The sequence below is a fragment of the Phyllobates terribilis genome, unplaced genomic scaffold (genome assembly GCF_046119375.1).
Source record: "Phyllobates terribilis strain yellow unplaced genomic scaffold, ASM4611937v1 Scaffold_5__5_contigs__length_657084704, whole genome shotgun sequence".
In the NCBI taxonomy this organism is placed as follows: domain Eukaryota; kingdom Metazoa; phylum Chordata; class Amphibia; order Anura; family Dendrobatidae; genus Phyllobates; species Phyllobates terribilis.
In genome coordinates this window covers 318,221,298-318,244,487 of record NW_027362765.1, presented here as the reverse complement: position 1 = coordinate 318,244,487, position 23,190 = coordinate 318,221,298, and the positions used below count along the sequence as shown (strand labels likewise).

Below are 23,190 nucleotides of genomic sequence, written 5' to 3'. Positions count from 1 at the left end.
AAAAAAAAAAAAAAAAAAAAATTCATAAGAATAACCATTGTCAAGAGGATGTTAAAAATGGATTAGGCCTTAGATAGCTTGTGTGCGACTGACAGCTATTCCTCCTAACCCCCACCCTATACACATATGCACACTCAGCTTGGCCAAGTATACTTGTGATCAATAGTAAGCCGCTGTCAGACACCTTTGGCGGGGCTTATTCCTGATGAGAACAAAAGCCCAACAGGCATCCGCCATCGGTAGACAGTCGGGGCACACCTATACTTATTAGATGGCTGGTTAGTTCACCTAACGTGTATGACTACCTAAGAAGCCAATGCTTGTGTGTCAATGAGAGTAGAGTCCAACTTGGTACATGCATACATAAGAGTGTGTAGATCTGAATCTGGGCATTTTCTGTGATGAACCTAAGAATCCTTTTTTGTTATGTAGAAAGCCAACAAGTAACAGGGTAGGTAGGCCATTATTATAGAAATCTTAAGGATAACTGTAGCACCCTGTGACAAGAAGCTGATGCCAAGGTATATGATAATGATAGGATACATTGTATGCCAAGGTATACGATGATGATAGGAAACATTGAAAGGAGTATAACAGCACATTATGAGAACAAAGACCTAAAAATATGGTCTGTCTCCTACTGACACTAAGCCAAAACCGATTAGCTTCATGCCAGTAGATGGGTGTATACTGCTGAGGAGGAGCTAACTTTTTTGCCTAGTGTCGGCAGCATACACCCATGGTCTTCTGTGTCCCCCAATGAAGAGATAGAGAAAGACTGTTTCTACACCGAAACAGAAAGGGATTCTTTCAGTAAGAGCAGTGAGTATGGATACCCTCTGCTAGTGCCACTTGTAATGGTGAATTCACTAATATAATTACAAGGAGTAATAACATTGCAACTCATGGTTACTAGGTTGCAGGAGATGGGTTATTGATCAAGGGATTCCTTCTGATTGCCACATTGAGTCAGGAAATAACTTTCATTGCTAAAGACAAGGAAATCTGGCATTGGCCTCTTGGGGGTTGTTGCCTTCCATGGGGTGAACATTGCAGGACATTAGGTGAATTTGTTTCTTGTTGGTGAAGCACAGCTGGGAGGAGGTTTTGACAGAAGCATATGCGTAGTACACAGGCCTTTATCTCTGGTTTAGCAACAGATCTAAACCTTTGTGCTCATGTTAATGTTCTTTTAATTTCAAAATGTGAACATAAATTGTTGTAATTGTTAAAGGGGTTATCTGGGATAAACTTGTAGTTAAGAAAAGGCTTGTAGATGTATAAAATGATAAACCAGTTCCCCACCCTCCCTGGGTACAGTGCTGCCTTTCAGCTGCTGCTCCCATCTTTATTGATGATTTGACATCTAAGCTTCAACCTAACAGCGCACATGACCACTGCAGTCAATCACTGGGCTCAGTGGCTCACACTGGTAGAGATGCTGAGTCCAGTAATTAGATTCCAATTGTTACAGATTTTTTCAACGTAGATTATGTTCCCTTCTCCGCTCTGTGCACTTTGTGATGTTGGACTAGATAAGCCTTACAAAGGAACTGTTTCCCACATGTCGAACATGAATATGGTTTATCTCCTATGTGGATTTTCCCATGGCGAACCAGGTCTGATTTTTGGGTAAACTTCTTTCCACATTCTGAACAGGAAAATGGTTTCTCTCCTGTGTGGATTCTTTGGTGTATCACAAGATGCGAGTTACTAATAAAACACTTCCCACATTCAGCACAAATAAATGGTTTCTCTCCCGTATGAACCACTTGGTGTTTGACCAGGTGGGATTTCTGTGTGAAGCGTTTGTCGCATAGAGAACAACCAAAAGGCTTTTCTCCTGTGTGGACCCGTATATGAGCAACCAGTCTAGCATTGTTGCTGAAGCACTTTCCACACTCTGGACAATTGAACCTTTTCTCCCCAGTGTGGATGATCTGGTGGATGGCAAGATGTGATTTTTGGGTGAAGCATTTCCCACACAATGAGCACATAAATGGTTTGTCACCAGTGTGAGTTTTCTGGTGTTTGAAGAGGTTAGAACTTTGATTAAAACACTTTCCGCACTCGGAGCAGGCAAACGGCTTCTCCCCAGTGTGGCTCCTTTGGTGCTTAACCAAATAGGAATTGCAAGAAAAGCTCTTTCCACATTCTGAGCATACGTATGGTTTCTCCCCTGTGTGAATTCGCCGATGAATGGTGAAATGCGATAGGCGGGAAAAATATTTTCCACAGTCTGGACAAATATACTGTTTCAGGTTCTGCAAATCTGGGTCAGACTGACCACTGGAGAGTTCTGAATGGTCAGCCTGGCTCATACCCTCAGATATGTCTTGTAAACTCAGATCTTGACCGTTGTATATGACTTCATGGTCTAAGAGAAAAAGAAAAGAAATTACATTTGTCAGAATAGCATCCACAGATCTGAGTCTAAACATTACAGCATTTATTGGCATTTTACATTTGGGCATTTGCCACAATTGAATTATTACAAAACCATTAATTAAAAAGAAAGGGTTGCCCTTTACAATAAAAAATAGCCACTTAACCAGTGAGTTGGAGCTATACTTCTATAGGCTTGGATCTTGGGAACTATCAGTTATAGTAAGATTCCATTAATATGTCACCTGGCACTCCTGAGTTCCTCCTCTCCAGAGCCCCCCAACATAGCACTAAAGTCAGTGTTAATGCAGATTTACTAAGGGCTCGGTAACTAAATTGCAGATGACTAGGGGTATTGCACGGTAAAGTCAGAGTTGGGTTGAGTCTGCTAAAGCAATTTCATTCTGTTCTTAGTACCATTACTCAGAAAGAATCAGGGTTAATTGGCCGTTTTTTGGAAATATATTGTTCAGAAAAGCATCAATGGGTTATTATTCTGAGACTTCAAGTTTCAGAACGTCATTGTTTCAAGCCCGCCATAAAACATTGGACGGCTGTCGTTTGAGGGTGTGACCTAACATGCATGCAGTGAGGACGTGCCTCCAGAGAACTCCCGCTACACTCGTCCTGTAAGGTCCATCCTGGGGCGCAGTCCAGGGGAGAAAGACTCCTACCCGTTGGGGCGATACCTGGAGGTGCTTTTTTCCAGGCCGAAGCGGTGCAATGACTCACAGCAGGAAGATCAGCAGGGAGGAAGGAGTGGCGTCACCATTATGGTGCCCACACGTCCTGTGGCTGGAGGCAGAGGGTCGTAGGAGGAGATGCAGCTGCCAGACTGGAGCAATATGCTCACAGTAGGGTCACTCATAGCCAAGACACAGCCGAAGGTCAGTGATAGCTACATAGGGGTTCAATAAAATGTCCCCAAAAGAGTCCCAGTTTGCTGCATTAACACAGGAGAAGGACACTCCTCAGGCATTAGCATCAACTTTACAGGAGCACAGTAATGCAGAGCTGATCCCCAGGAGCACATGGTGCACCCCTGGTGAACAACCCTTAGAGCGGTCCCTATCTCTAATCGATGTACTGAATGCTGTTAAAAAAATGGAACTCCATACTGGCCATGCTATAAGGCCAAGTAGGTTACATATAGGAGACAATATTGATAATTCAGCATGATGTGCAAAAAGTGGCATAACACACAACAGCAGTGGAGGGGAGAGTTGGTGAGTTGGAGGATGCTCTCCCTCCAGTATGTAGAGACATTCAGAGTCACACTCAAACGGCTGTCGCTTTACTGGCCAAAGTGGATGATTTAGAAAACCGCCAGAGGCTTAAGGTGGAAGGGAAAAATCCGGATGGTTTGTTTGAATAAGTGGCTACTGGATACCTTTGGCAAAGAGGTCCTCACCCCTTGCAGTTGAAAAGGTCCACAGGGTCCCCACGAGACCTGGCCCAGTCAGCAGACTCCCTAGAACTATCCTGATTAAAATCCTACACTATAAGGACCGTAACATCATCCTGAGGAAAGCTCGGGAGAAGCAGGACATATCGTTTGGAGGGCAGAGAATATCCCTTTTTCCGCACTTTTCTGTGGAAGTTCAGCGCAAAAAAATCAGTGTTCTTGGACATAAAAAGAATGAAGGCATGAGAAAGAATGAAGATTGCAAAACTCTGTGTTCTGTCCTGCAAAATTGAAAGTGGTTACTCTGATTTCTACTTCCATCTTTGAATCTCCAAAAGACGCTCTAAGATGATTGGACTCTCATGAACGTCAGATTCAACATGAGAATATACAAGCTGGAAGGGTCTAAGCCCATTTATGTCCTTGAGAGCAATTCTGGCTTTGTGGCTTAAATATTTAGTTCTCTTTGGCAAGGATCCTAGATTGGCATTTTTATTCGAACAATAAACAATGGGTGAGCATAGAAGAAGAGGGCTCAGATATACCATTGAGATACCTGCCGTGGTGCTCAGGAGATTTGATAGACCGTGTCAGATGTAGTATCACTAAAAGTACTCTTAGAACATTGCTGGCTTTGAGGAGAGAGGTGTTCCCTGGAAGATCAATTAGTCCACTCACATCACTTTTTCTTAATCCATCTTTTATACCTGGATACATGCGCAGTTGCAGTGGAGGACACTCGATTACATCAGATACTAGAAAATGGGAAGTTGCCTTCTTATGTTTATCTACAGGAATGGTCTCCAAACAAGAAACTCAAGTGGTTTGAATATCTACAACTGCAATCCTTTTTAGTAGCACACAAATTTGATAAATTATCAATTTCAAATTTCACCTTCTATGAAAAACTTTCTATAAGAAACTGGACCAGAGCACATCATATCAGTGATTTATGGGGGTTTAAGCAGGGAGGGAGTTGTGGGAAAACTGAAATTTCAACAGGCATGGGAAAGAGATTTAGGGGCCGAAATATCTCCTGTAGACTGGGAAAGAAAGTTTCTCTTTACTCATGAACTCTCTAGTGCTTGCACTGCTCAGGAGGCAAATTACAAGATACTCACAAGGTGGTATCACTATCCCTCTAAACTACACGTAATATATCCCACCACCTCAGAAATATGTTGGAGATGCGAAAGGGAAATAGGCTTTCTGATCCATATTTGGTGGGAATGTCCCAAAATCAAATCATTTTGGGAAAAGGTGTTTGATAATTATCAACGGATTACAGGAAATAGAATAGAGAAATATTTAGTTCTCTTAACTTTATCTGAATATGCTCCTTTCCTGCCAGGTTCACTGAGAAGATTGCGTTTCAATATTTGTTGACCTCCGCTTATGTGCAAGTTACCTGTATTGATTTTAGTGTGGCGGGCTCTGATTTGGAGACAGCAGATTCAGAATATTCTGATATCTGTTTCTATTTACTGCTTGAGCATGCACTGAATGGTTGAGCAGTTTTGTGCCCCATCCGTTACAGGTAAGGATAGGTTTACATTGGGGATTGCCTTGGGATGTGGGGGAGGGAGGGGTTAAGGCCTATCTCATGTGCAGATATGCTAACGTTTGGATTTCAATGAGGGTAAAATATCTTGACTGTGCGGCACTGACAAGGATAGTTTTTCTTATTCATTATGTCAGAAAATGGGTGTAAAAGTTAATTTAAAAGGGTTGTCCAATACTATTCAAAATAGCCCAATGTATTTTTTATAATGAAAAGAAGCTTCTTTCTAATTACCTCCCGCTGCTGTTTCTGCCTGTGAGCGGCCAGTGATAGCGCCACTCACAAGCAATAAGGACAGCAGAGGGAGGTAATTAGAAAGAAGCTTCTATTCAGCATAAAAACACATTGGGCTATTTTGAATAGTAGTGGACAACCCCTTTAATTTCTTGGACTATACGGGTTTTGAGGGATAACTCGAAAAGACATGCAGTTTTTGAATACAGTACAGACCAAAAGTTTGGACACACCTTCTCATTTAAAGATTTTTCTGTATTTTCATAACTATGAAAATCGTACATTCACACTGAAGGCATCGAAACTATGAATTAACACATGTGGAATTATATACTTAACAAAAAAGTGTGAAACTACTGAAAATATGTCTTATATTCTAGGTTCTTCAAAGTAGCCACCTTTTGCTTTGATGACTGCTTTGCACACTCTTGGCATTCTCTTGTTGAGCTTCAAGAGGTAGTCACCGGAAATGGTTTTCACTTCACAGGTGTGCCCTGTCAGGTTTAATAAGTGGGATTTCTTGCCTTATAAATGGGGTTGGGACCATCAGTTGTGTTGTGCAGAAGTCAGGTGGATGCACAGCTGATAGTCCTACTGAATAGACTGTTAGAATTTGTATTATGGCAAGAAAAAAGCAGCTAAGTAAAGAAAAAGGAATGGCCACCATTACTTTAAGAAATGAAGGTCAGTCAGTCCGAAAAATTGGGAAAACTTTGAAAGTGTCCCCAAGTGAAGTTGCAAAAACCATCAAGCGCTACAAAGAAACTGGCTCACATGAGGACCGCCCCAGGAAAGGAAGACCAAGAGTCACCTCTGCTTCTGAGGATAAGTTTATCCGAGTCACCAGCCTCAGAAATCACAGGTTAACAGCAGCTCAGATTAGAGACCAGGTCAATGCCACACAGAGTTCTAGCAGCAGACACATCTCTACAACAACTGTTAAGAGGAGACTTTGTGCAGCAGGCCTTCATGGTAAAATAGCTGCTAGGAAACCACTGCTAAGGACAGGCAACAAGCAGAAGAGACTTGTTTGGGCTAAAGAACACAAGGAATGGATATTACACCAGTGGAAATCTGTTCTTTGGTCTGATGAGTCCAAATTTGAGATCTTTGGTTCCAACCACCGTGTCTTTGTGCGACGCAGAAAAGGTGAATGGATGGTCTCTACATGCCTGGTTCCCACCGTGAAGCATGGAGGAGGAGGTGTGATGGTGTGGGGGTGCTTTGCTGGTTACACTGTTGGGGATCTTTTTTGTTAAGTATATACAGTCATATGAAAAAGTTTGGGCACCCCTATTAATCTTAAGCTTAATGTTTTATAAAAATTGGTGTTTTTGCAACAGCTATTTCAGTTTGATATATGTAATAACTGTTGGACACAGTAATGTTTATGCCTTGAAATGAGATTTATTGTACTAACAGAAAATGTGCAATCTGCATTTAAACAAAATTTGACAGGTGCATAAGTATGGGCACCCTTATCATTTTCTTGTTTTAAATACTCCTTCCTACTTTTTACTGACTTACTAAAGCACTTTTTTTGGTTTTGTAACCTCATTGAGATTTGAACTTCATAGCCAGGTGTATGCAATCATGAGAAAAGCTACTTAAAGTGGCCACTTGCAAGTTGTTCTCCTGTTTGAATCTCCTCTGAAGAGTGGCATCATGGGCTCCTCAAAACAACTGTCAAATGATCTGAAAACAAATATTATTCAACATAGTTGTTCAGGGGAAGGATACAAAAAGCTGTCTCAGAGATTTAACCTGTCAGTTTCCACTGTGAGGAACATAGTAAGGAAATGGAAGAACACAGGGACAGTTCTTGTTAAGGCCAGAAGTGGCAGGCCAAGAAAAACATCAGAAAGGCAGAGAAGAAAAATGGTGAGATCAGTCAAGGACAATCCTCAGACCACCTCCAGAGAGCTGTAGCATCAACTTGCTGCAGATGGTGTCACTGTGCATCGGTCAACTATACAACGCACTTTGCACAAGGAGAAGCTGTATGGGAGAGTGATGCGAAAGAAGCCGTTTCTGCAAGCACGCCACAAACAGAGTCGGCTGAGGTATGCAAAAGCACATTTGGAGAAGCCAATTTCTTTTTGGAAGAAGGTCCTGTGGACTGATGAAACCAAGATTGAGTTATTTGGTCATACAAAAAGGCGTTATGCATGGTGGCAAAAAAACACAGCATTCCAAGAAAAACACTTGCTACCCACAGTAAAATTTGGTGGAGGTTCCATCATGCTTTGGGGCTGTGTGGTCAATGCCGGCACCGGGAATCTTGTTAAAGTTGAGGGACACATGGATTCCACTCAGTATCAGCAGATTCTTGACAATAGTGTGAAAGAATCAGTGACAAAGTTGAAGTTACGCAGGGGATGGATCTTTCAGCAAGACAATGATCCAAAACACCGCTCCAAATCTACTCAGGCATTCATGCAGAGGAACAATTACAATGTTATGGAATGGCCATCCCAGTCCCCTGACCTGAATATCATTGAACATCTGTGGGATCATTTGAAGAGGGCTGTCCATGCTCGGCGACCATCAAACTTAACTGAACTGGAATTGTTTTGTAAAGAGGAATGGTCAAAAATACCTTCATCCAGGATCCAGGAACTCATTAAAAGCTACAGGAAGCGACTAGAGGCTGTTATTTTTGCAAAAGGAGGATCTACTAAATATTAATGTCACTTTTCTGGTGAGGTGCCCATACTTATGCACCTGTCAAATTTTGTTTGAATGCAGATTGCACATTTTCTGTTAGTACAATAAACCTCATTTCAAGGCAGAAACATTACTGTGTCCAACAGTTATTACATATATCAAACTGAAATAGCTGTTGCAAAAACACCAATTTTTATAAAACATTAAGCTTAAGATTAATAGGGGTGCCCAAACTTTTTCATATGACTGTAATTCCACATGTGTTAATTCATAGTTTTGATGCCTTCAGTGTACAATTTTCATAGTCATGAAAATACAGAAAAATCTTTAAATGGGAAGGTGTGTCCAAACTTTTGGTCTGTACTGTATGTCAAAAGGGTCAACCCAGAGATAATAGGGCTACAGAAGACACATATGACAAATTACTTCATTAATTTGATGCACAGGTTTTAGATGGATTTTGGCTCGCACTCTTTCGATTCCAACTACTCCATAGGAGTTAGTCTTCTAGTGCACAAAAATATTCCTTTTCAATGCATAAACTCCTTCAGAGATGATGAGGGGAGGTTTGTTGGTGTCCTTTGCTTATAAATATACCATTTTGAATACGCCATTGTTGTAGTCTACGTTCCCCCTCCATACTCAAACATTCCACTCAAAAAAATCTTAGTGAAACTAGCAGACTGGCCAGATATCCCTTTAATAATCAGAGATGATTTTAACAACATTTGTAACCCTTTTAGGAGACACATTTTTGGGTGGAGAGGACACTCTGTCTCCCTTCGGTCGCCTTATTAATGAGGTGGGCTTGGTTGATATCTGGAGGGAGATGTTTCCTAATGTAAGGGTCTACTCCTATGCCTCAATCCCTCTCTAGAAGTGATTTGTTAATATGCAATTCTCATATGATCCCAGCGCTCACTGATATAGAATATTCCCCTAGATCAATGATGGCGAACCTTTTAGAGACCGAGTGCCCAAACTGCAATCCAAAACCCACTTATTTATCGCCAAGTGCCAACACGGCAATCTAACCTAAATATTGAGGTTTTACTGATACAAAGAACTGATATAAAGAGCAGGCGAGGGCAGCATAGAGCAGCTACAGGAAGGAGCAGGGGTATGAGACTGCAGAAATAAAGAATGTGCTCACCTCCATCTTGGTATATGCCCCCATCCTTGTATATATGCTGTCCTCCCCCATATCCTTGTACATATGCTGTCCTCCCACATATCCTTGTACATATGCTGCCCTCCCCCCATCCTTGTTTATATGCTGCCCTCCCCCATCCTTGTTTCTATGCTGCACTCCCCCATCCTTGTTTCTATGCTGCCCTCCCCCATCCTTGTTTATATGCTGCCCTCCCCCATCCTTGTATATATGCTGCCCTCCCCCATCCTTGTATATATCCTGCCTTCCCCCATCCTTGTATATATGCTGCCCCCCCACCCACCTTCGTATATATGCTGCCCTCCCCATCCTCGTATATATGCTGCACTCCCCCATCCTTGTATATATGCTGCCCTCCCCCATCCTTGTATATATGCTGCCCTGCACCCCCTATCCTTGTATATATGCTGCCCTCCCCCATCCTTGTATATATGCTGCCCTCCCCCATCCTTGTATATATCCTGCCCTCCCCCATTCTTGTATATATGCTGCCCTCCCCCACCCACCCTCGTATATATGCTCCCCTCCCCCATCCTCATATATATGCTGCCCCCCCCCATTCTCGTATATATGCTGCCCTCCCCCCATCCTCGTATATATGCTGCCCTCCCCCCATCCTCGTATATATGATGCCCTCCTCTCATCCTTGTATATATGCTGCCCTCCCCCCATCCTTGTATATATGCTGCCCTCCTCTCATCCTTGTATATATGCTGCCCTCCCCCCATCCTTGTATATATGCTGCCCCCATCCTATGCCTTCCCTCAATCCATGTATATATGCTGCCCTCCCCCCATCCTCGTATATATGATGCCCTCCTCTCATCCTTGTATATATGCTGCCCTCCCCCCATCCTTGTATATATGCTGCCCTCCTCTCATCCTTGTATATATGCTGCCCTCCCCCCATCCTTGTATATATGCTGCCCTCCCCCCATCCTTGTATATATGCTGCCCCCCATCCTTGTATATATGCTGCCCTCCCCCCATCCTTGTATATATGCTGCCCCCCGATCCTCGTATATATGCTGTCCTCCCCTTATCCTTGTATATATGCTGCCCTCCCCTCATCCTTGTATATATGCTGCCCCCATCATTGTATATATGCTGCCTTCTCTCAATCCATGTATATATATGCCCCTCCCCCAGTCCATGTGTACATATGCTCTCCCCCCTCAGTCCATGTATATATTATCTCCCCCCCCCCAGCCTGCTGGCGCCACTGTGCATTGCATATAAAAAAAAAAAAAAAAACATAATAAACACTCCTACTCACCTTCCTTCTTCTCCCGCGCAGCGTCCTCTCTTGTAGCCGGCCGCCGACTCCAGCGTCCTAGCGACGGGGTGCATGACGTCACTGCCATGTGCCCAGTCGCGTGTACGCTGACGTCAGCTAGCTGCTGGCCTCTGATTGGCCAGCAGCGTGTACTGCAGCGCACGGGCCTGGCAAGTTTGTGCGCTGCAATACACTTCAGCTAGATGTGCGTCCGAGAACGCGCATCTAGCTGAAGTAGCAGGGCTGGTGTCGGTACTCGGGGGGCTCAGAGTTCTCACCCGCCGGGCCCGATCCAGTAGCGCTAGTGCTGCGGCGATGGCGCGCGTGCCCACCGGGAGGGCTCTGCGTGCCCCCTCTGGCACGCGTGCAATAGGTTCGCCAGCACTGCCCTAGATCTTTATCAGATCACTCTCCTCTATTATTTCAGCTGCACGTGGATCCGTTAAGGACTAGATTTTCTCAGGGTTGGAAGCTCAACCCTTTTTGGTTTAAAATTATCGAATGTAATAATCTTGGGGAAAAAATGTCGAAATTCTTTTCTATTAATTGGAGCTCGGCACCCATAAATGCGGTATGGGATGCCATGAAGAACTTTCTGAGGGGGTGTGTTAATTAGAGAAGCAAAGACTGTAAAAGATAAATCACAGAAGGTTATAGACCAGACTCAGGGAAACTGAATCGCTTTTTATTCAAAATAATATTCCTGAAAACTTATCACAGTGGAAGGAATCTCAGAAGCAATTTTGGTCACTTCAACTGGAGCAAGCCGATAATAAACGTACATTCTATGAGGTATGAGGAGAGGAAGAACAATGGTCGGTTAATTACAAGGATGGCGCAGATGGTAATGTAGCCTTCCAGGACTCCTGGAATACCAAGGTCTAAGTTTTATTCTCATCTGTATTCTTCCAGGGTTAATTACGCACAAAACGATATGTTGGACTGTCTGGGATAAGTCTCCTCTCTTTGGAGAATAAATATAGGGATTTTCTAGATCAGCCAATTTCCTTGGAAGAAGTCCACAAAACCGTGGGGAGAATGTCTAAGGCCCCTGGAGCAGACGGCCTTCCAAAATGAATCTACAAGCACTTTGAGGGGGAATTATTGCTGCATTACATAGAAATGATTAATAGTGCATTTTTATCTGGGGTGCTCCCAGACTTGTTATATGAGGCGGTAATTGTTGTTCTGCCCAAAAAAGGGAATGATAAAGAAGTACCTGACTCTGAAGCCACGTGTACATGTTGGGTATTTGGTCAGTATTTCACATCAGCATCTGTAAGCCAAAACCAGGAGTGGGTGATAAATACAGAAGAGGTGACCAGTTTCTATTATACTTTTCCTCTGATTGTTCTTCTCCTGGTTTTGGCTTACAAACACTGAGGTAAATTACTGCATTTATATTTTTCTGAACCCCAGAGTGTGTGTGTTATATTATGTGGGAGATATCGGGGGATCGTCTACATTACAATTGGCTATAGCCAAAGTACTATATCAATCCAGAAAGTCTATAGCTAAACTCTGACAAGCAAGTGCTGTTCCCTCAATTGATGAGGTTGTGAGGTGCTTGATTACCACTATTTTAATGGGAAAAAAAAAGATATAGTAACATAGTCTTCCTTCAACCTTAAAAACGAAGTCCATCTAGTTCAACCCACAGCTTAGATTATATATATATATTTCTGAACAGACTATATCCCTGTAAATTAACTGCCCAGTCATGGCTCTCGTCCAGCCATATCTCAGATATCCCCGCCATGTCATAATTATTTTCCAACAAAATTAATTCTAATTCCTCCATTTTGTTGGTGAGGCTTCTGGCATTAGTGTACATGCATTTTATGCATCTCTCTGTACCTCTATTCCTTCTTACTATATTAACTGTTCTAACCCCACCACCAATTTCTTTATTTGTGCCCAGGTCACTATCTGCACTATCTTCCCCCACCTATAAAATGAATACCCTCCCCTCCAATCCCTAGCTTAAATATTCCTCCAACCTTCTAGCCATTTTCTCCCCCAGCACAGCTGCACCCTCCCCATTGAGGAGCAGTCTGTCCCAGCGTAGAACCTGATGCCAACTGAGAAGTCGGCCCAGTTGTCCAGGAACCCAAACCCCTCCTTCCTACACCAATTCCTGAGCCACTTATTTATCTCCCTAATCTCCCGTTGCCTCTCTGGCGTGGCACATGGTACAGGCAGTATTTCAGAGAATACCACCTTGGAGGTCCTTGCTTTAAGCTTGCAGCCTAATTCCCTGAAATCATCTTTAAGGACCTTCCACCTATCTTTAACTTTGTCATTTGTGCCAATGTGCACCATGACCGCTAGGTCCTCAGCAGCCCCTCCCAGTAATCTGTCAACCCGATCAGCGATGTGCAGGACTCAAGCGCCAGGTAGGCAGCACACTGTTCGACATCCCTGTTTTTGTGACAGATTGCCCTATCTGTTCCCCTAATAATTGAGTCCCCCACTACAAGCACCTGCCTGGCCTGACCTGCTCTCCTATTTCCCCCCTTACACTCCTCCGCCTTTCAAAGGACATGCCTTGCTGGAGCAGTGCTACCTCTGTACTGACACCCCCCTCATCTGCCAACTTTGCAAACTTATTGGGGTGTGCCAGATCAGGACTAGCCTTATTGGCACTCTTCCCTCTACCCCCCCTTCTAACTGTCACCCAGCTAGCTGCCTTACTGTCCAGCAGCTCCCTACTACCACCCTCCCCCACATCTACCCCAGTGAGCAGCAGACTCCTTTCCATATTGTCTATAGATCTCAGTGTTGCCAGCTGCTCATTTAGATCCAGTACCTGGGCTTCCAAAAGCACAACGTGCACACATCTCGCTCAGCAGTATGCAACCCCGACCGGCTTTTCAAGGATTGCATACATGTGGCAAGATGTACACTGAATAGCGTTGTCAATAATGGAGCTCATTTCCTAATGGGGATTGCACTAGACAAAAATGTTAAGTAAAAATAAATATAAAGAATTAATAAAATACAGACAGCAATTCAGTCCAAATTCCTCCCTTCCAAACTCCCTAAATCCAAGTCACTGAATCACAAGTTACACACTTACTTCTGTTCACACTTACGCTCTAGTCACACTCAGCTCTTTCACACTCACTAAGGAAGAAGATTTAAAGAGGTTTTTTTTGTTGTTTTTTTTCCCTTTAGCAGCAATCCAACCTACAGCTCAATGCACTTCCAAAGGATATACATCAAAATGGGGGCCACTGCTAAATTTGGAAAACACGTAAATAGCAAAGAATATATTCTATAATAGTGCTAATGCAATTCTATAATTCTAAGTCAAAAATTGCTTAAAATATAGCTTTCATTATTCCATTTTAAAAGACATATAGACCAAATTAAAGTGCATGTGCTCCAAAAGCAAACAAAAAACCACACTAATATAAACAAAAAGGCAGGGATGACCTGCTCACACAATAATCCCAAATCCCAATTTCATATACTCCAACCCTCTCTTCAAAGGCAGGATAAACCAACCTGAATATAGGGTACGTGCTGTCCTGGTTCGTGAAATGTTTTTGTCAGCTGCAGATAGTATGTGGCACTTCCCACTAAACCCAGTTGGGTAAAAGTGCTTAAACAGTGCAGTTATATAAATATCACAGTATACAACCATGTGAAAAAAAGGTTAGTTTAATTAATATGTCAATGTATATCAGACAGTCCACATTGATCACTTTTTTATTGCACTCGGAGTCACTGGCCAGCTTGACATAAACCTGGTCAGGCTAAATACACATAATGGGAATGTAATTCACAGGGTATGTGTTGGCCTGGTTCATGACATGTTTTTGTAAGTAGGTGATAGTATGTGGCACTTCCCACTACACCCAGTTGGAAAAAAGTACTTAAACAGTGCAGTTATACAAATATCACAGTATTTAACCATGTAAAAGCAATCAATTCAAATAATGTGTCAATATATATCAGACCTTCCACATTGATCACTTTCTTACTGTACTCCGAGTCACTGGCCAGCTTGACATATACCTGGTCAGGCTAGATACACATACTCAAGATGGGGATATGATTCATATTATAGCATTATAACAAATGCCATGTTGCAGCTCTGGTGTTCTATTTCTTCAACACATTCCTGGTATATATTCAATAGATCAGCCAGGAGTGCCTATAGGTGGGGAATACCAGTTCCGGTTTTCTAGTATACCCGCTTTAATAGCATATCATTTAAAGGGTATTACAGTAAAGAAACATGGATTGATCTCTCCCAAGACTGTGGCATCCACAAAGTCAAGTATCCTCTCCTACGAACCTCCCAGGGAGGTTGGTTTATCCTGCCTTTGAAGAGAGGGTTGGTGTATATGAAATTGGGATTTGTGATTATTGTGTGAGCAGGTCATCCCTGCCTTTTGGAATAACGAAATTGGAATAATAAAAGCTATATTTTAAGTAATTTTTGATTTAGTGCTAACGTAAATTTTCAAAACAGTAGGGGGATTGGATGTGATGTTCAGTAATAGTGTTGGAGGTGCTGGCAGGGGATGTTATGTTCAACTCACTTATCCTTTAATAGCGATATACTATTTCAGCTGTAAGAAACCTCATTATTTTGCTACTCCTGATTTCCTATGATCCAGGTATTATACTCGGTATGCTGTTAATATGCTCGTTACATGGGCAGGTGGGGAGGGAGTTGGGATAAAATGTGTTGGTATTATGATTGTGTCACAGGTAACGATTGGTTCATTGCTTTGTTCATGTTCTTGTTATGGTATAATAAGAATATCTTTATCGATCATTTTGTGATCTTTGTTCAATGAAAACATTTTGATTAAAAAAAAATCAAAGTTTTCATCCTCTTAATATATTGCAGTCATCATATTATACAGCACTTTGTACTTACAATTGCTCATTTTGCCTTTCTATCCAGCTATTTCTTCAGTTTTCTCTGCTCTATGTAGAAACAGGAAGTCTCTCGTCCTTGCATTTAACATTCCCCTCTTCAACTCCTGACTCAGCTGCTCCCCCCCCCCCGTCATTGACTTTAGCGGTCACTTATGACTCATGCATGGAAAATTGACCTCCTGTTTTTGCATAGATTTTAGAAGGATTCAGCTAGTCAGTTTTTTAATCAAGTGATGTCATAGACCTAATAGAAAAGAGAAGAAACTGGGTAAAAGGGCAAAATGAGCAATTGTAAGTACACAGTGTAATATAGTATGATGATTTCAATATATTAAGATAAAAATTTTGATGGGAGTGCTGCTTTAACTCCCTCTGACAATCGATTGTCTGGGGTCCCCATACACATTACACTGTCGGCTCAACCCATCGATTTCAGTGGGTTCAGCCAACATTAGGTTAAAAGTACCACTCTAGAACTTTTTTATTGCAGTGCTGGAGTAGTGCTACTAATCTAAGTTCCCTGTCCTTAGTTGTATACTAAACAGCCAAAGTCTTCAGCTGTTCCTGGCGCCGCTCCTGTAGTTTTGTCACTTGCAGATCACTCCAGTGTTTGCTTGTCAAGCCAGATGTCACTACTCAATGTAAGTCTATGAGAGACAGAAGCAGAGTTTGAGACCATTACCTCTGACTTCCGGTCAGTCAGAAGTTGCGGTGGTCGCAAGGTGGCAGTGCAGGACCGGAGTGGAGCCAGGAAGAACAGATGAAAGCAGCTGGTAAGTGTAATAGGGTCAGGGTACTTAGATTAGTTGCATAAGTCCAGTGCTAAGGGGAAAAAAAACCTGAAGTGGTGCTTTGGGGAGTGGAGGGGGGCTCAGCAGTTCAGGCAGCCATGTTGCTGATAATTGTACTTACCAGAGTGAAGACAAACATCATTATCTTCCTCTTTAATCTTCGTCTTATCTTCCAGTTCAGTTTTTGGTGGAATATCAACAACTATAATATTCAAGTTCTCCTCCTGATTTAAAGGTTAAAGAGAAAAATCAATTTTACACCTTTTATGTTTTTCATTTTCAGAAGAGACTGGTAAACACTGGCCCTTATACCCTCTGGTACAGCACAATATCTCAGTCTGGAACCTTTAGGGGCACAGTCTCCCATATTCCTAAATAATGATAGAAAGCGCAATTCTAAATTCTACACCTCACAGCTCAGTAGATGGTGGATACATCTTCAGTTTCTATCTACTAAACCAAATTCTAACAATTTAAATCATTAAGTTATAACCAATTCATTAAGTTAAAAACAATAACAATATTTTGAACCAAATTTCTTCTGTTTTCATTTAATCCAAGACAATTTGGTCATTCTAGAATTTAATTGTAGACTGATGAAGATCGAGTTACAGACATTTTTTGTTTTCTGGATTATTTTCACGAATAAATTATCATCCTTTTTGAAGCACAGCTGAGGGCCAAGTCTTTAAATACTTATTAATGGGATAGGATCCTACTCGTGCACCAACGTACTGAAAGTGCCGTGTTTCACTTTTTCATTTATATCTGCAAAATGTCTGTAAGAGAAGAGTGAGGGGCCCCATACATAGACTGTCGGAGAAACATAACAATTTCAGCTGGTTCGGCCAACATGAGTCTAATATGTATGTGGGCCTTTATATTCATCTATTGATGAGATTTACAATGGTCCAATTGCCTAAAGCTGCATTTACACTGAAAGATTATCGCAAACGATTTTTAAGAACGCTGGTTTTACGATAAACTTTCACTGCAAACAGGCTGCCGATCACCTGATGAATTAGCGAAATGCTAGTTCGTCAGCTGAAATGATGTCCTGTGAAGGGCAAAAAATCATAGTTTCAGAGGTGCATCATCCTGTGTAAACAGGACTCATACCACCAAGAACAATAGCAGCCTATGTGCACCGAGCAACCTAGTATAAATTGCTCAGTGCGCATCATTCACTTTGGCCTACCTGTGTAAACAGACTATTAAACAACCAACGATCTGCAAATGTTTCCTGATCGACAGTCATTTAGGACTCATGGCTGGTCTTTGTAAAGGGACCCTTAATGTAAGACTTTCCCCTCACACAAATAGTTTATTGACCCATACAAAGAACATTCTAAGAGAACTCGTACCACTCACGCACTGTCATTAGAGTATTACCGAATAGCCATGGTCTTTCACAAAATCCTGAAGATAGACAGGACTAGGACATCTCTCTAGTATTCGCTTTTTACTAGACCTCGGACATCTCCCTGGAATACTCTTCTTATTGGACCTCGGACATCTCTCAGGTATAATCTTCTTACTAGACTTCTCTGTAAAAGCATCCACATATTATCTGAATATATTGTTTATATGAGATTTATCAGTAGATTTGTGCATATAGTAGGTTTTTACCTGGTGATAGGAGAGTCTTGGGAGTCTCTATAATGAAGTTCTTGTATAGATCCTTGTGTCCTTCTATGTACTCCCACTCCTCCATGGAGAAATAGACAGTGACATCCTGACACCTTACAGGAACCTGACACACAATAATACATTATCATCCAGACACTATCACTTGTGTTACATATAGTATGTCCAGTATTCCCAGCAGCGCTCACCTCTCCAGTCAGCAGATGGATGATCCTGCTGGTGAGGTCCAGGATCTTCTCATCATTGTTTCTCAGTGAGAGGTAAGGATTTTCCATAATGAGACTCAGGGTCTTAAGTTGTTTATTGGACTTTTTCATGGGTCCGTAATCCTAAAAACAGATGATGAATCTCAAAAGCCGTTGCTGCTAATCCATTATACACATCATGCTAATTTTGAAGATACATGACAAAATACCCAGAAGCTCTCACCTCTCCCGTCAGCAGGTAGATGATCTCCAAGGTGAGGCGCAATATCTTCTCGGTAATGTGACTATGGTTCGTGTTCATTTTGGTACTGTGGTATGAGGTAGTTTTACTTATACATGAGCTCTGTTTTAGGCACTCCTGCGACCCCGTTCCTCAAACCTAAGATAATAAGAAATATACCCTATATTACCTAAAATATCATATTACAGATCAGAAAGCTCATATGGTAAACCTTATGGTAACACTTTTTTGATGTGGGATTTGAATGGATTTTACTTCAAAAACAGCTTTAAATACTGTTTGAATATTCTTCATGTTGATTTCAATGCGAAAAATCCAAATTACTGTTCATAAAGCAAGTGGTTGTTTTTTTGCATTGCAGTTTTAAAACACGCAAAAAATAAGTGCCATTAGTTTGCTGTGCTGAGAGCAGGGCTGTGGAGTCGGTAAGCCAAACCTCCGACTCCTCAATTTCCATGACACCGACTCCACGACTCCGACTCCCTCATACATGGCTCATGTTTAAGTGATAAATTTACTGTAACACAGATTCATCTCAGCTAAAAGTCTAGATCCTTAGATGAGGAATAGGACAGACATTTATATGACATTTCATAACTTTCCCAAATTCTTATGGAAACATTTCCAGCACATCCTGCTATGAACAACTGTACCCAATTTATTATATATTTTAGGAGTCGGAGTTGGTCCATTTTATACCGACTCCACAGCCCTAGTAGGAACGTACGCGCATGCATCCATTCCGATTGGCTCATTTTACAATCTACACAGTAGGAACGTACGTGCATGCATCCATTCCGATTGGCTCATTTTACAATCTACACAGTAGGAACGTACGCGCATGCATCCATTCCGATTGGCTCATTTTACAATCTACACAGTAGGAACATACGTGCATGCATCCATTCCAATTGGCTCATTTTACAATCTACACAGTAGGAACGTACGCGCATGCATCCATTCCAATTGGCTCATTTTACAATCTACACAGTAGGAACGTACGCGCATGCATCCATTCCAATTGGCTCATTTTACAATCTACACAGTAGGAACGTACGAGCATGCATCCATTCCGATTGGCTCATTTTACAGTCTACACAGTAGGAACGTACCCGCATGCATCCATTCCGATTGGCTCATTTTACAATCTACACAGTAGGAACGTACGCGCATGCATCCATTCCAATTGGCTCATTTTACAATCTACACAGTAGGAACGTACGAGCATGCATCCATTCCGATTGGCTCATTTTACAGTCTACACAGTAGGAACGTACCCGCATGCATCCATTCCGATTGGCTCATTTTACAATCTACACAGTAGGAACGTACGCGCATGCATCCATTCCAATTGGCTCATTTTACAATCTAAGCAGTAGGAACGTACGCGCATGCATCCATTCCGATTGGCTCATTTTACAATCTACACAGTAGGAACGTACGCGCATGCATCCATTCCAATTGGCTCATTTTACAGTCTACACAGTAGGAACGTACGCGCATGCATCCATTCCGATTGGCTCATTTTACAGTCTACACAGTAGGAACGTACCCGCATGCATCCATTCCGATTGGCTCATTTTACAGTCTACACAGTAGGAACGTACGCGCATGCATCCATTCCAATTGGCTCATTTTACAATCTACACAGTAAGAACGTACGCGCATGCATCCATTCCAATTGGCTCATTTTACAATCTACACAGTATGAACGTACGCGCATGCATCCATTCCGATTGGCTCATTTTACAGTCTACACAGTAGGAACGTACGCGCATGCATCCATTCTGATTGGCTCATTTTACAGTCTACACAGTAGGAACGTACGCGCATGCATCCATTCTGATTGGCTCATTTTACAATCTACACAGTAGGAAAGTACCGGCATCCATCCATTCTGATTGGCTCATTTTACAGTCTACACAGTAGGAACGTACGCGCATGCATCCATTCTGATTGGCTCATTTTACAGTCTACACAGTAGGAACGTACGCGCATCCATCCATTCTGATTGGCTCATTTTCTGAGCCACCATAATTTGGATTTTATATGCAAAAGCCACCCCCAAGATTGGAGAAACTATAAGTATATGTCCTGAATACAAACCACACAGAAGCATGGACTATTGTAAATATAGCAACTATTCCTGATACTGTAACATGGAATAACTATAGACTTTACCTAAACTGCTCCTCACCTTCCCTCTCAGCTTCAAACCTCCAGCCCTCTCTGTGTGGCCCCCCAAGGTCGGCTCCGTGATGGCGTCAATAGTACAAGACTACGGGGAGACGGGAATCATGGGTAATGTAGTCATGGAATTCCCTGCTCAATGAATGACCAGTATCAGTAGCGTTGTAGAATATGTTATTCATCAAAGCGTCTGCACTTTATGGCGGCGGCCATTTTGTCGGAGACTTGCAGTGCGGGCGCTACATTGGATTGTGTACGGGAAGTTTTCTACAGCCTGCAAAGCAATAGCTACCTCTAGTGCAGTAAGGCACTGGATTCGTGCATGGGCACAATGCCTCTATTAGGCACTGATGGGGATTATGTGGTCACCTTGAGCTGTTACTACCGTAGAGAGGCGCTCTAGTGGTCACACAACACAACTGCCCACAAAACCATACCCAGCTATTAGTAGCAGTAAGTTTAGCACTGCGTAATAAATAATGGGCCTCGGCCCCCTGAAAGCTGGAACTACTAAGTCACAAGTATAGGAACGCACAGCAACAAGGGACCGGAAGTTTAAAGAACAAAACTGAAATCGTGACGTCATCGCGCAGGAATTCGCTGGAACGCAGAAGTCGGGATGCTAGCGGAACGCTAAACCCGGAAGTAATAGCGGCGGCTCGTCACAATGCAGATATTTCCACTTCCGGTGATTTAGTCAACAAGAGCAACGAAGCCTCGCTGTGTAAGTACGGCTATTATCTGTGAGATTCACTGCAGGACACGTTACATGGCGGCCATTTCTGTAATCCCTCTTATGTCCTCGGCTGATGAGTGGAGTCACTCCATTAAACATTCACGTGCTGTAGAGAAATAAGAGGTATTACAGAAGGGTTGTCCAGGATTTTTTAAAAAAATACTAAAAAAGCAGGGAACATCTTAAAATGAGAAATGCCTTCTATTACCTTGTTTATTGCTCCTCTACTCTGGTGGTCTCCCAGGCCTCTGCATTGATGCCAGCATGTATGGCACAAATCCACCGATGGGCTGCAGTGGTCACATGTGCAGGTACAGCCCATTATCGCTGCAGGACAAAGAAAAGATCATCACGGATCACCATGGCTGAAATGTAAGGATTTCCAGAGAACCGGTCAGCCCAAGCCATGGCACCACCACGCGGGCATCGGCTGCATGAAAGAAAACACAAATCCACTCTATAACCCAACATGTTGATCCAGAGGAAGACAAAATCCCCATGAGGCAGATGCTAATTGCTCTATATTAGGGGGAAAATTTCTTCCCGACTCCACATATGGCAATCAGACTAGTTCCCTGGATTAATGTCCCATCACTGAATCTAGTGCACTTAACCTGTAATATTTATCAAGAAAGGCATCCATATCTTATTGTATTTTAGTAGTGAATCACTCATTACAACATCGGCAAAGAGTTCCATAGTCTCACTGCTCTTACAGTAAAGAATCTGCGTCTGTGATTATGATTTCATTAGATAGATCTCTGTACTGTCCCCTCAGATATTTATACATTGGAATAAGATCACCCCCAAGCCTTCGTTTTTCCAAACTGAATAACCCCAAGTGTAATAACCTGTCTTGGTATTGCAGACCCCCCCAGTCCTCTAATAACCTTGGTCGCTCTTCTCTGCACCCTCTCTAGTTCAGCTATGTCTTTCTTATACACCAGAGACCAGAACTGTACACAGTATTCTAAGTGTGGTCGCACTAATGACTTGTATAGAGGTGAAATTATGTTCTCCTCATGAGCATCTATGCCTCTTTTAATGCAGTCCATTTTTTATTAGCCTTTGCAGCAGCTGCCTGGCACTAGTCACTAAAGCTGAGTTTGCTGTCCATTTATACGCCAAAGTTACAGTATTTTTTTAAGATTATAAGGCTATGTGCACACGATGCAGAAATGCTCTGGATTTTTCCTGAGTGTTTCTGCATCTCCCTGGCAGAAAAAACGCATGCGGATTGTACATGCGGATTGTACATGCAGATTATACATGTGTTTTTCCTGCCAGGGACAAGCGGAAGTGAAGCGTTCTTCACATGCATTTCTGCATGCAGGTTGTCAAGCGCTTTCCAAGCGATTTTAGCATCACTTGGAAAGTGCTTGACAACTTGGTCACACTATATAAATCCATGCAACCGGCATAGATTTATATAGTGTGACCATAAAAGAATGGTAAAAAATAAATATATGCTTACCTTCTGATGGCCCCCAGTGTCCTTGTCTTGGCTTGTTGGCAGCTCGCGGTAGACTAGAAGGACCTGCCGACGTCAGCGGTCACGTGACCCGTCACATGACTAAATGACGTCACCGCAGGTCCTTTTCAGACCATCGCGAGCTGCCGGCAATCCAGGACGCATCGCTATGGAGACCGGGGGCCATCAGAAGGTAAGTATAATGTATATTTTTTATTATTTTTTTTACAGGTACTATGGTACCCGGGTCCGGAGGAGAGTCTCCTCTTCTCCAAACCTGGGTACCATCCGCACATTGAAGCGCATGGATT

General features: G+C 42.5%; 2 protein-coding genes across 5 annotated transcripts in view; one reads left to right on the top strand and one right to left on the bottom strand.

Annotated features, from left to right (window-relative positions):
* Positions 1–20,855, bottom strand: LOC141273104 (gastrula zinc finger protein XlCGF66.1-like). Of its 2 annotated transcripts, none has more exons than XM_073684491.1 (7): positions 20,664–20,855; positions 18,465–18,620; positions 18,224–18,364; positions 18,018–18,141; positions 17,781–17,935; positions 16,510–16,612; positions 1–2,377 (listed from the first exon to the last, which is right to left on the bottom strand). In XM_073684491.1, exons 2-7 carry the CDS (start codon positions 18,540–18,542, stop codon positions 1,491–1,493), a joined length of 1,488 nt encoding a protein of 495 aa, XP_073540592.1. In that variant the 5' UTR covers positions 18,543–18,620; positions 20,664–20,855; the 3' UTR covers positions 1–1,490. The 2 variants fall into 2 exon arrangements, with proteins under 2 accessions (XP_073540592.1, XP_073540591.1); XM_073684490.1 differs by having other exon boundaries at positions 20,680–20,853.
* A 33-nt stretch (positions 20,856–20,888) lies between these two features.
* LOC141273108 (uncharacterized) overlaps positions 20,889–23,190 on the top strand; it is a 47,351-nt gene continuing 45,049 nt past the window's right edge. For all 3 annotated transcript variants that reach the window (XR_012322062.1, XM_073684498.1, XM_073684497.1), the window contains exon 1: positions 20,889–21,396. The gene's annotated coding sequence lies outside the window, so the exon portion shown is untranslated. The remainder of the gene's footprint in view (positions 21,397–23,190) is intronic.

Bases quoted from the DNA above. Each gene is read 5' to 3' on its own strand.
- LOC141273104 (XM_073684491.1), bottom strand. From the start codon at position 18,542: ATGAACACGAACCATAGTCACATTACCGAGAAGATATTGCGCCTCACC. The intron at 18,365-18,464 runs GTGAGAGCTTCT...ATCTGTTTTTAG, and splicing joins TCTACCTGCTGACGGGAGAG to GATTACGGACCCATGAAAAA. The intron at 18,142-18,223 runs GTGAGCGCTGCT...ATTGTGTGTCAG, and splicing joins TCCATCTGCTGACTGGAGAG to GTTCCTGTAAGGTGTCAGGA.